Consider the following 13,857-nt stretch of genomic DNA (forward strand, 5'->3'; position numbering starts at 1 on the left):
AATGCGGTGTTGGTATATGTTTGTTGGCTTGTTGTTCCGTATATATTGCTATTGTGTTGCTTCCCCTTTCCGCTTCCGGTGGCACTGCTGCTGCTCCTCCTCCTGCCTCGAACTGCTCCGCATTCGTCAACTCTCACTGGCACCGTCCAGAGCAACACGGGAGCTGCCTGAAAGTAAAACAAATGGACACAAGGATGAGCACGAGAGGGTTATTAAAATTGCAGTAAAATGAGGAACCTTGGAGTTGCAACACCTTGGAGTTGCACAGGTTGCATATAAAACACGTGTCATTAAGCGGCTCTAAAAATTTCATTTATTTTTCTTGACTTACGGTTAATTTTACTTCTCTTTGATTTCGTTTATTTGTTTTATGGTGGAACTCAAAAATAGGAACTAATAGCCTTGCTAAACTTAACCAATTAAAAAGTTTTGCGCAATCCAGACAATCTATTTAAAATAAGACTTAAAATAATTAACTATCCTAGATTACTTAAAATTAAGCTAGAATTGAGCTTATCGTTTAAAATTTAACAACCGAAGGTTTAGCAACAATCTTTTCTTGTTCCCTTTAACAATGACATTTATCTACATTTGACTATACAATGAAGTCTGGTTAAAGAATTGATCACTTAATAAATTAAACCAAATTTGTTCTTTTAATTTTTGATTACAATTAATTTTGGCCGTCAAAAGTTGGAATCATCTAAGTGGGACTGTCGGGCCCAACGCAGGCGATATGATCTGGAGGAGGTCGAGTTACCTTCTGAGTTATCTATATGCAGTATATATATTTATATTCATGGTTATGTAGGTCACCAGCGAATCTCTTGCTTTTGCACAAACACACACACACACAACATGCACATGCTTACTTGGCCTAAATGAGGAAACTATGTCAGCAATCTGTGACGTCGTCGCCCAAATCCACCCACTCCCGCCATATCTCTCTCTCTCTGTCTCTTTATTTCTGTCTCTAATAAGTCATTGCCATATGCAAAATTCGTTGTCCTTCGAAATGGATTTGCTCAGCGGATTTATGCTGCATACTTTCGGGATACCGTTGAGCTCTATCTCTCTCTTTTGCGATTTCATTTCAATTTCAATTCCGTTTCCCTTCGGTGTGAGGGGGATGGGTGTTGGGGGTTAGTTAGTTGGTTGGACGGCTGTTGTTTTCAAACAAGCTCAGCTGTTTAATGTTGTTGCTCGAAAGTCACAGAGAGAAATAGAGAGAGAGAGAGAGAGAGAGAGAGAGAGAGAGAGAGAGAGAGAGAGAGTGAGCACAAGAGCGACAGCCCCACCAAAATCTTGAAATCAACAAATGTACTGTGGGACATGGGAAACACTAGTGTTTTATAACTTAACTACCTGCTATGTCAGTTATTACTTAAATCTTTGAATTATTTAACCCTCATTTAAAAAGTTGAAACCGCTCTTCATATAATTGGTAGAAAATACAGAAGTATAGAAGTTAAGCTTTTGGGTATATATATATATTTAACTTGAAATGTATTATTTTTTAATAGATTTTTCGATTTAAAGCCACTGTTACAGCTGCCATCTTTCCCCGTTCTATGGGGCTTTTCTCTCCATTACTCTCCCACTCTTTGGGATGAGCTAATTCTGCTGTTACTGGCTCTCCACTCTCTTGAACTTTGTGTGTGTGTGTGTGTGTGTTGGCTGGCTCCCCCTCTCTCTTTCTCTTTCTGACCACCCAATATCAAAAGTCTATCCGTTTCTGTCTTTCTGCCACGGTTTGGCTTCGTTAGTTTAACAAATTGTGAAATTCTCTTTTGATTTCTGTGTGTTGGAAAATTGCTGTTGTTGGTGTGTCTTCACAGTACGCAATAAGCGAAGTAACAGTGTGTCTTATTGTTGTTGTTATTTGCATTGTTTTTGTGTAAGCCTTTTGAGTGCAAATGTGTGTGTAATGCGTCCACATGGAAGATCACCGAACAACAAGAACAACAACAACAAACAAATATCTAACCAAAAAAAATTGAGAGTCAGCTGCAATTTAAAACTTTTGTTATTATATCTTTAAGGGGTTCCTCTATTGAAATATGAATGCCTTAATTTTTAATATTACCGTTGGGACCCGAAGAATTTCTTGAAAACTTTTAAATAAACACACACTTATCATACACACAAGCTTATCAAATATTTCATTTTTGAATATTTGGCTACATATACATATATGCTTTTTGGTGACTTTGTTTTTTACTTGAAACTAATGTTGTGGTTTTAGCTGATGTTGTTGGCGCTCCTTCTCCCTTATGCACAAATATCTGCATATGTGTGTTTTCGTTTTCGCTCGTTTTGTTGTCTACTTCAACTAGTTACTGAAAATTAACTGGCAACAGAGTTTCGAGCTCCAAAGCAGAAAGCAGAAAGCAGCGCACGTTGGAGCTCACGAGCATCACGAGCATAAAGCAGAGAGCGACAATCAGGAGAGCAAGCGCAAAAGAGAGAGTGGGGGCGAGTGTGGAGGTGGAGAGAGCTCTCTGAGTGCAGTACACAGGAAAATAATAAACACCAGGTTGATAATCAATCAAAAACTTGATATTATGACACCTTTAAAATAGCGGCTTGAAATCTTTTCCAAAGTTACCTAAAAGCATACTGTTGAAACTAAAAAATATCTTCCGCATTCATTACTCAGTGTTCCTGTTCAAAAATTTGATGCTTTAGAAATCTATTCCAACCGAATTCAAATCAAAAAGCCGATTTCGTTTGAAATTCACCAGAAGAATAATTTTAGAAACCCTTTAAGATATATATATATATATAATAAATATATACATATAATAAGCACCAAATATTTTAATCGATCTCATAAATTTTTCTTTCTGTGTAGTTTGCCCCCTTCAAAGAAAAATCATAATAACAAAGTGATGAGCAACAACAAATTAGACGAAAAGAGAACCCCAAAGCAAAGCAAAGAAAAGAAAAGCTATAATCAAGGACAGCGACAGCTGTAAATGCAGCAAAAGCAAAGCCACAAAAAACAACAAAGAGCTAGAGAAGGAAATGACAAATAGTAGGAAAGAGGGGGAAAAAAGAGGCTAAAAAAGCCGAAGTGGCGATGCCCTTCAAAATTGCACACGTAAGTATGTGTGTGTGTGGAGCCTAGCAACAAAATATACAAATATATATGTACATACGACAAAACCAATTGAAGAAGGAGAATTAACGAGGTCAAATGCAACGGTTAAACGAAGGGTGCCAAAAGTAAAGTCACAAATTAGGAAGACATCTTTGGAGATTTTGCATTTGTGTTTTGCAACCTCCCCCACACATACCCAGACATATTGGGTCATTGACTGCATGTGTGTGTGCGAGAGGGGCAGCAAAAAGGTAGCAAGTTGTTTCAGTTTTAAATGCATTTAATTTATTACTTCGCGACCACACATTTAATTATACGTGCTGATAAGACTTTTGAAACGCAAAACGGAGAGGGAAAGATAGAGGGAGAATCGAAAACACACAACGCAATAAGCAGGCCAAAAACAAAGTGCGTAGTTTTCGGGTAGGTGGGGTATAGGGTGGTGCGCAAAAGGGATGGCAATAGCACAACAAAGAAAAGATTGCACTTAACAGGAGTTAAAGAGCTCCACATACATACATACTTGGCTTAAGGCTTTCGACTAAACTAACGGTGAACTATTAGAAATAGAGGTAAATAACAATTGGAAGTGTGACTTTCCTTTCAAGCAAACCAACTGCTAAATTAGCAAAGAAGACAAAGAGAATTTGGGGGCTGCGGGATCGGAAGGGAGATGGAAAACATTCACAGCTGTGCGGGGGTCAAACTGCCATTGTTGTTATTATAGTTGCTGTTGTTGTTTTCGCATTCTCACACATACACAACACACACACACTAGCAAATATCCGTGATATATGAAATGCAGTAATTCTATTTTTCATCAAACAATTATAAATACATACATACGCACACCCACTGTATATTCTCTACCTTTTCGCTTTTTTTTATTTTGATTTCTCTTGGTGTGTGTATTTTTGCAGTAGACTCCCGTATAAGTTGTATTTTTGTTGTTGCAGCGGCTGTTGCCGTTGTTGTTATTGTTGCTCGTGGGAGGCGTTGTTGTTGTTGGCTGGCGACCGCCTTCGATTTTTACGCTTCGATACTTCTTCTCATTGCTATTTAATCACCGCGATCTAAGCATTAATTAAATAATTTTGTTTTGTTTTCCGGAAAAAACTGTTTTCGGGAAAATCGGTTGGTAATGTGACCAAGGCCTGACGGTTAAAATATTATCAATTTAACCAAAAATACACTAAAATTACTTCTTCCGTTCCTCCCCCGCGAATAGTAGTACCGTGCATCTTGGCCGTTAAAAAATACCGTGCTTTTTGAAAATTATCAAACTCAGTCCGACTGGATGGGAACTTGGATGAAGAGTTAGCGATTTTTCGAACCACAAAGGTGAACTTTGCTAGAAATATTAAAGGCCACAAATATATATTTACTAGTTAAAGTTTTTCTTTCAGTTTTAAAACTGTGACGTACTAATGACAAAAAGATTTACATTAAAAGCGTGAACAATTTTAACATAAGGAAATATTTTTTACGACCACTTTTTAAAACAAGAGAATTTCAGCGCATATTTAGACTTGAACCTCGTTTGTGTTCGAAATTGGCAGCACTGGCAAAGATTTGCGTTCAAAATTAACCCAAGAATAAAATATGTTTAAAATATTAATATATATTTAATATACTTGAATTTTTTTTTATTTATTTTTTTTCGTTTCTTACAATTGCAATTTCATTTCGTTACATTTTGAATGCGTTTATTAAAACTTGTAATTTGTTTGGTTTTTTGTTTTTAGGATCTCTGTTTTTTTGATAAAAAAATGAGAGGTTAACAATCTTTTAAATTAGCTCTATTTGCTTGACGTAAATCGTGTATATTTTTGTTAACGTAGTACTTTTAAACATTAATTGTTTCTATTGCAGCTTTGTGACTTCGCCTCATTATTTGTTCAAATATCGAAAGTGTTAATTAAATTCAAAACCGAAAGGTACAATTTGTGGTTAATATTGGTTTTAATTTCTGATTTAGTTTAGTTTATAACTGTTTGTAAATATCCCTATTCATTAAGAAACTTGGCAAATTAAATTCGTTCATGCATCAGCGCTCGTCAAATACTCAGTTTCAAATCAAGATCCAACGGGAAATTTTGAATTTATGAATGGTTAATATCATGATCATGCCTTTTGATTAAAATAGGTTTCTTAAATAATATAACAATGAGGACATTTCAAACTTAAGCATCAAACTAATCGCAATGATGAAAGGAGGAAATCACATTAGAAATTATTATTAAATCCACAATTTTATAATTAAATTACATTATTTTAATCCAGGTTAAAGCGATATTCAAATTCCTTCCTATGCTACAGGCAGTGTTTCCAAAGCCACTTTTTGTTAACTCGCGTGCTTGACAACTTAAAAAGTTTATTGCTTCTTTGACAAAGTGACTTTTAGTAAATTGGAATGATAGCAGGATTTATAATATGTATATTTTTTTATGGCAACAAAAAGCGAATCAAAAATAATAATAATCCAATGTGTTTTCCACCCTTAGGTCATCTGCTAATGTGGGTTAAATTGTAAATTTTATTTTTTTTTTTACTTTTTATTTTAATTTCGTTGTAGTTTTTCTGAAATCTTTTTGCTTTTGGTAACTGTGACGTAACAATAACAAAGAAAGGCCAATGAAATCTGTCTAAAACTATGTATGTTTGTAGATGGGTGTATGTGTTTATATAGAGATAGATATAGCAATTCCCAGCGGATCATGAAAGATTTAAAAAGGTAGGACAGAAATAAATATAATGTTTATGCTTGATAGTAACCCTTTTCGAAGCAACCTTAAACAATAATTACAAAGTAACTTATAAAACTGCTTAATAATAAGGTTTATAGAAAAATCCTTCAAAATCACTTTCGAAAAAATCTAAATTGTTTTCACCATTCAATAATAAATACATTTAAAGGTATGTATCTTTCCAAAGATCCGCTGGGAACTTTGTTTTCTTATTTAGTTTGAGAAATAGTGAGATAGATATAGAGAAAAAGTGGCGTATGCAGGAGCTAAGAAACTAATATGCAGTCATAAATTTAACAAATAAATAAATGTAATTACTAAGCAATTAATCTTTCCTAAGATCATAAAGAATTTTCTCAACCCCCTCAAAATGCATTCGCCACTGTGTGTGTGTGTGTCTTTTAGTGAGGGAGAAATGCAAATGGGAGTTCATACATTCAATGCTTTCTGCAGAGTTTTCTTTTTCGATTTCCAGCCTCCTTAGCCTCCAATTAATATGTATTTGAGCTTTAACAATTGTCAATGATTTCCTGTTCGGCTTAGTTCTCCTCCTCATAGATTATATAAACAAATTTAACATTATATGCTCGTTACATTCGAATCGTTTTGGATTTTGCTAGCTGCAAATACTTTCTCGTACATCGTTAATATATCAAGTGTTTACTTGTAGATTGCAATTAACGTTTCATTCGCATTTGCCATGGATGTATATTTTCATTATAGGTGTATAATTAGGCTATAAATATTTTATTCTTCGAACGTTCCTTCTCCTTTTTTGGTTTCTTTTTTCAAAATTTTGAATTCCAAATAAATTGGCAATTATAACTATAAAAATTTAAAATTGAGGCTGATCTCTGACTCTGTTTCTGTTTCTGGCTAAAATTGTCCTTGGCTAAATTCTAAATTAGTGAAATCATCCTAAACTGGGGACAATTTATTGTTACACTAAGGTTATGGCTATAGCTTCCTTTCATTCATCGCCTAGATGTTACCGGATACGCAGATATCATCGCTACTAGGTATCTCTATGAGGTTGCATCCTACTCCACATGCAACTAGTACATTTGTCCTGCTTACAGACTATGTTCATAAGATATATGTAGAGTCGCGTGTCTGTTCCCCTTCGATCCGGGATAGATCGAAATGCATTCTGAGTTCTAAGGACTATCCGAGACCGATACGGTAAACAAATGCATAACAATTCACTGATCAAATTGGGAATAATTTAAAATTTTACGGTTGGCTCGCTTTTTGAACGGCTCACCTCACTAGCAACGCTTTACAATTTTGGTTTCCATCTGTGTTTTGGTTTGTTTGATTTTTGGTTGTTTGTTTAGGCCTTGAACAGCTGCGGAAACTCGTTGGCAATTTCCCGGACAAGCTGCTGATCGGAGGCACTGCATTCGGTCTCCTCGCAAAAGATGCGCGTGAAGATCTTCATGAGGTCGTGCTTGCGGTGCTGGTGCTCCTGGTAATTTGTGTTGCGCAGGATGCGACGACACAACTCCAAATAGCAGGGTCGCGTCTGCAATGTAACAATTTCTATAGTAAAATATATTGGATAAATTCGAGTTAAATGAGAGTTACTCACCGAACTACCGGCATCCAAATCGGACAGCTGCCGCACCACAATATCGATTAGCACCTTGATGTCGTTCGTGTAGAACATGCCGGCCGTATCCGGATGGCTGAATATGTCGATGAACATTCGCAGCACCGTGTTCATTTGCTCATTGGGATGCTTTAGCAAGCGTGTGGGATCATCTGGGAATAGTAAACAAAATTAAAAGCTTTTTACTAATATGGGTTTTCAAAAAAAAATCAGTTAAATAGATTTTAGATTCTTCGATTCTTTGCGATGAGAATATTAAAGTTTTCAATAGATTAAGACTTGGGCATGGGGTATTTGCCAAACTCACCCTCTCGATTGAGCAGAAGCAAAAGCTTCTCCGTAAAGACCTTGGCGGAGGGCAGGTTCTGCATGCCCTCGATGATGACGTTGTAGGTGTGCTCGCTGAATTGCTGGTTGAAGGCCAATATCAAGGCAATAACCATATCCACCAAGAGCTCCGGATTGTTGCCCTCGACGATTTCCAGCAGAAAGCTGGCAAAATGGACGCCCAAATAGTCTGCCAGACAAATCCGAATATGAGAAAGCTATGATTGACTAATCAGTTACTAAGAAATTTACCTTGATGGTTGACCGGCATGGGCTGTCCAAGTGAGAAGATGATGGTCAGCATCTTGACCAGCTGCTTGAAGCGCTCCAGATTGGAGAAGTGCGTCTTCATGTCCTCGACCTAGATGTAGTTGTTTAAATATATAGAGTATATTGTTTATTATGGGGAAGATTCAAGGTTCCAGTTCCTCCGCTTACAATCTCCAGTGGAAGCACCGAGGTCAGCAATATGTCCACAATAATATAGTCCAAATGACAGGCGGCCGTGAAGGTCTTGAGCAGCAGTCGCTTGATGGACCAGCGCGTCTCCATCTGGTAGTATTGCACCAGGTTGATGAACATCTGATACTGGTCGCAGGACATCTCGTAGCAGCTAATGCTCTCATCAGCATTGATCTGCAAGGCATTATAATATTTGTAAAAATTTGTTTATTTAATATAAATATAGTTTTAAGTGAATGTTAAGTATATGTATAATATCAATACCTAGCATAAAAATGTTATATTTTAAAAATCCAAAGTATTACTACAACAATAATGAATCAAAAGTTGAAAGCTAGAAAAACAATATACATATGTATTTTTGCATATGAGCGATTTATATTGCCTAGTTTTCAGCATTAATATAATTACTCAATTAAATATAGCTTTCGGATTCTCTTCAACTCACCAGAATCTCGACAAGCTCCTCGAGGAACTGTATGATGTCCTCCTCGTCCTCGTAGAGCATCCAGGTGCGCTGCTCCGTGTCGTTCTTGCAGTCGGCCAGCTGGGCGAAGAGGTACTGCAGCCGCTTGGCGTCGTGCGTGATGCCCAGCAGCTCCTTGGGCGTGGCTACCTTACCGGTGACATGGACGGCCACTGCCTCCAGATATGGATTGATGGCCCCGTTGTACAGCTGCTCCAGGCTGGTCAGCACCACACGCAACGCCTCGCAGGATAGGTCGAAGCTGAGATTTGTGTTCCGCCGCAGGGCGTCCACAATCTGATAGACATCCGAGGACTCCACCTTCAGCTGGCCGCCCCCAGTGGCCCCCTCCTCAATCCGGCCCAGACTCAGGCCCCGCTGCCGATGCGACGGACTGTCGATGCTGTCCAGCGCCTGGCTATTGTCCGCACTATCCCCATTGGCCTGGCAGCCATCGTCACTCGGCACGGCGCTGGCATCGTCCGACTTGTCCGGCGCACTGTCCGCCTCCTCCTGCTGCAGCTCGTGGTGCAGGCCGGCCGTGCTGCCGTTGCCGTTGCCATTCCCTGCACTGCTGCGCAAATTCGAGGCCGAGGCAGATGCGGAAATGGATGCAGAGGCAGTGCTGCCGTTCGCAGGCTTATGCTGCTGGCTAATGCTCATCTGGCTGGTCTCTTTGTATGTGGTGACCACATCCTCGCTGGTCGTCGTAGTGGTCGTTGTCGTCTCCGAGGGCTCCGAAGTGATGCTATTGTCTTGCGCCACATCCCCGCCAGCGGACGCAGCCGCTTTGCTCGATGATGATGCCGATGCCGATGCCGACGCCGAAGTCGATGCAGTGGGTGTGGCTGAAGCTGCAGCTGGCGATGGCGATGACGATGGAGCCGGGGCTGGCGGTGCTGGGAGCGGCTGTTGCTGCTGCGGTGTCTGGATGGTGCAGCTGCTGCCCTGGAACTGCATGCTGCCCATGCTGGGCGACTCGATCATGCCCTGGCCTTGGGGCGGGCCGCACGAGGAGCCCACAGCCGGACTGGACATGCTCTTCTTGCTCATGTCTAGGCGCTGGGAGCCACCACCACTGCCGCTGGGCGGCGGACTGTGCTGTCTGTGCTGGGAATGTAGATGCGTCTGGGACTGGGTGGGATGGGGATGCGAGTGTCGGTGGCTGCCTTTGTCACTGTAGCTGTGCGAGTAGGACAGCGAGGAGTCGCCATCACGCTCGGAGCTCTCCTGCAAATGGTGGGCGATTGAAAAGTGTTCTGGGCCACGTGGCTAGGTTGCACTTACCGCATAGAGTCGCTCCATGGTGTGTTTCTTCTCGCGCAGCCTATCGAGCAGCTCGTCCTTGGACATGATGCCATTGATCTCATGGTCCGTGCACTTCTCCAGCGATTCTATCGAGGAGTTCAGAAAGCTGATGAGGAAGTCGTGCTCCACCTGTTAAATTTCGAAAGTGAGTAAGTAGCTCCCATGTTTTGTGCTGTGTGTGCCCACCTTAATCTTCATTACGTAATTGGAGGGCACAAATCCAATGTTGCCCTTCATGCTGACCACCTGCCACCAATTGCGCTGGCGGGCGGATGTCTGGTACAGAATGAAGTACTCGCCCTCATCGAAGCTGATGGTCTTGGGGTAGACCGCCTGGAAGTCGTACAGCGCCTTGAGCATCTCGATGCCGATGCCGCTGCCTAGTCCGGTGTCACTGGCTTCGCCTCCGCTTCCTCCACTGGGGCCACCAGCTCCTCCACTTCCTGCTGCTGCTTCTGTTGTTGCTGATATTTCAACGAAAAAAAAAAGACTTATTTATTAGAACCGAATCAATGTTGAAAAATTGAAATTGAATTGAATTTTTGGTTGAGGGCGTCGGCACTCACACAAAAAACACACACAGCAACGGCACAGGGGTAAAACTGCAATTTTCCGCTAAAAAAAAAAACCGTTAAGTTCACTGCCGAGGGCCAAACTGCGGACTGCGGACTGGTATTCCCTTTTCTTCTTATATTTTTTTGCCCTTTTTAGAAGGACTCCGCAGGACTGCACTGCAGAATTCCGCAGGACTCACACACAGCCGCAAAGCAGGATACTCCCGCTCCTGGAATTTTTAATAGAGCGCCCCCACACAGGAAAAGGAAAATGCAATTTTCATATTTTACTTGCGCTCGTTCGCTCGCTTTTCCTTCCCTGCTGCCTTTCCCGTTTCTGCTTTGTGCGCTGCTTTTTGGTGCTGCAACAACGCCTTGCGCTTTTGATCCTTTTCAGCTTACATTGTTTTCCCCACAAACACAAACACGCCCGAGAGAGCCACGTGGCTTCTGCGCTCTCCACTCTCTTTTCTACACCAAAAAAAAAAAAAACTAGAAACTAGAGGTTTAAATTTTTGCATAGTACTTTTATAAGTAAATAATTTTAATTCGAATTGAATTCTACATTTGCCTGCGTAAAAATGTGTATATTTTAAAAAGTGAATAGTGTATTCCTCTGGTAATGTCCGAGCTCGGATTTAGCCAGCTTAACATCTTAAGCTCAATAAATGTTGTTTTAAAAAAAATATATATATAAAAAATAATATAAGAAAATATTAGTACATATGTAAGCTTTTAAAAAGAAAATACAGAATCAATAAATAATTTTTTCTTGTGTTTTTTGGTTGTTGTTGCTTTGCGTTAAAATCTCAACACGGACAAATCCGTTTCAAAACATATCGCCCCCTCCACTGCCCCGCCCACTGAAGCTCTCTTTCTCTCTCCACGCGCGCGCATTTCCCTTTCTCTCAGGACTTGGATATCCTTGCAAGAACGAACCTGTTCATATATTAGCCAGTGAATAACGGCACCTATAGTAGTATTATTAAAGATATACATTTGCATTTTTTTTTATCACAATTATCGATTTATATTTTAATTTTAATTTCTTGTCAGTTTTGAAATAGTTTAAGTACATAAATATCCATTTTTTCTTTACATAACTTTTGATGAAGATTTAAAACGTTCAATTTATTGAGAATGAACTGGTTCATAAAATATCCTGTGAAGCCCATATATGATGGTGAATATTAGTAAAGTTTTTTATAGATTTTGAAATGTTTTCAAATATTATGTTTTTTTAATTGAAACGAGATACATAAAATATAGGGTTATTGCAGTGATATTGATAGTTTTAGAGTTTTCTATCTAAATAATGTTTATCTAATCTAGATAAACATTTGGATAGGTACAAAAAAACATATTTTGAATTCTAATGTACATAGATCTAATACATATACATATATGTATGTTATTAAAATAAAGTTGTTTTTTATTAAAGGCGCATCTTTTCAGTATTGCAAAGAATGGATATAGTTATATCTTTGTATTATCTAAACGGTAAGCTACCTGCTACGGCTTACACCGATTCCTGAACTACAAAGTACCGTTTTCGCGGAGTAATGATTCCGGAACTTGTAAAATGCACCTGCTGGACTGCTGAATGCATCTCTGGACATACACAGACACAGCGAAAGCGGAAATAATGTATGTAAATTGCGACAATGGGGACAGGACAACAAAAAGGAGGTGAAGAGAATATGCACGCCCACTTACCCATCTTGTTGGGGCGCACCTTTTACAGTAATTGCGTTTGTCGTTTGTTGTGTTGTGTTGTTCCCGTTGTTTGTTGTTCCTGTTGTCAGACGTCACCTATCCTTCGTCCTGCTGCCTCCTCCCCTTCCGCTGCTGACGTCCACGAGCCAAGGACGTTTGCATATGTACAAGGGTATGTACTATACGTTCGCCTTCTTTTTTTGTCCTACCAATGGGCGTGATTCCTCTTTCCTTTTCCTGCTCTGCTCTTCTCTTCTTTATGCCGATGTCCTTTTTGGGCGACAGTTAGTTCCGCTGCGCCATCACTTGTTGTTGTTCCCTTTGGTGGCAGCGCGTGAATGAGAAAGCGAGTGCGAGTAAATGTAAATTCACTTGATTAATTTCGATGCGAGATGCGATGATGATGATGCCGCTGCTGCTCTCGCCAAATGCGATGCACTTGTTTATGTCTCCTTTGCTCCTCTGTCTATCTGTCGCCGGCGCGATAGGGGGAGGGAGGCGAAGAAAGTGGCAGGCAAACAGTGCTCACTCGATGCAATGACCAATAAAAACAAAATATACAGTCAAGACTGACAAAAAAATTGTATTTAATTAACACGCAACTGGAACATTATTTATTGTAAATGTGCGTGTAAAAAAAAATTTAACTTGTTCACATATGTATTAAACATTAAAAAAAATGATGGGCGTACAACAACTGAATCCCTTTTATAAAAACATCACTGTTCACTCTGTAGGGAGAGCACTGTTCAAAGAATGGGGCAAAAAGGATGAGCGACAAATTGTTGTTGGTTGTTGTATGTGGTTGCATCAACAACAAATTAACATTGTTCCACACCCAGAAAAAAGCCGCAAGCAAATGCTCACACACGCGCACAAGGGTTAAAGGTGACTTGAGTTTGTTTATATTTTGCTTTTAAGAAGCATTAAATAACAGGACAACCCAAAATAAGCATTACCAAGCCACACTAACTGGCTTTACACTATATTACCGAGTTAAAGCGGCGCGATCAACAAATAAACATTATCCAATCACTTGTTTTTATTTCCCCTTTTTGTGGCATTGTTTTTTTATATACCTTAGAGGTGGGGCCAGGCCGGCCCTGTTATCGTTATCGACTTAGGTATCGGCGCTGTTCAAATTGGCGGTAAAATTCAAACTAAAAAAGAGCTTTTTCTGTTTTTGTTTTTTGCAAAACGTTTTTTTATTTGCACAGAATATTTAACTTGGTTGTGGGGGACAGTACATACGGTGTCTTATATCAAAATACTGTTTATTGAGGGCAAGCAAATAACTGGGGTCTGTTGGTTTAAATATAAAAATGTGTAATTAAATGCTAGCAAATTTTTTGGTTTTTGTGAAACGTTTTGCCTGTGGCACACATATACATATATATTTCTTTCGATTGGTTATAACCTTCACTTTATCCTTGTAATTTGCTATTTTAGTCTACCTTTCGCAGGGAAACCCCATTGTGAGTTAACGTTAACTAGGCATACATCGTATATGTATTGTATATAAGTACAGTTTCTCGTTTAAGAAGGCATCTTATTAAAAATCC

The 13,857-nt window shown here is 39.5% G+C and overlaps 1 protein-coding gene across 5 annotated transcripts; it reads right to left on the reverse strand.

Annotated features, from left to right (window-relative positions):
- Positions 1–17: 17 nt before the first annotated feature.
- On the reverse strand, positions 18–13,366 carry LOC108136432 (NCK-interacting protein with SH3 domain). 5 transcript variants are annotated; one of them, XM_017257582.1, is made up of 11 exons: positions 13,288–13,366; positions 12,296–12,614; positions 10,212–10,489; positions 10,005–10,154; positions 8,700–9,947; positions 8,228–8,425; positions 8,042–8,150; positions 7,770–7,979; positions 7,442–7,614; positions 7,115–7,375; positions 18–167 (listed from the first exon to the last, which is right to left on the reverse strand). In XM_017257582.1, exons 2-10 carry the CDS (start codon positions 12,297–12,299, stop codon positions 7,184–7,186), a joined length of 2,562 nt encoding a protein of 853 aa, XP_017113071.1. In that variant the 5' UTR covers positions 12,300–12,614; positions 13,288–13,366; the 3' UTR covers positions 18–167; positions 7,115–7,183. The 5 variants fall into 5 exon arrangements, with proteins under 5 accessions (XP_017113071.1, XP_017113073.1, XP_017113076.1 ...); XM_017257584.1 differs by having other exon boundaries at positions 12,296–12,864; positions 13,288–13,305; XM_017257587.2 differs by lacking the exons at positions 12,296–12,614; positions 13,288–13,366 and adding an exon at positions 10,871–10,965.
- Positions 13,367–13,857: the final 491 nt, after the last annotated feature.

This window comes from Drosophila elegans, unplaced genomic scaffold (genome assembly GCF_018152505.1).
Source record: "Drosophila elegans isolate 14027-0461.03 unplaced genomic scaffold, ASM1815250v1 contig_149, whole genome shotgun sequence".
In the NCBI taxonomy this organism is placed as follows: Eukaryota; Metazoa; Arthropoda; class Insecta; order Diptera; family Drosophilidae; genus Drosophila; species Drosophila elegans.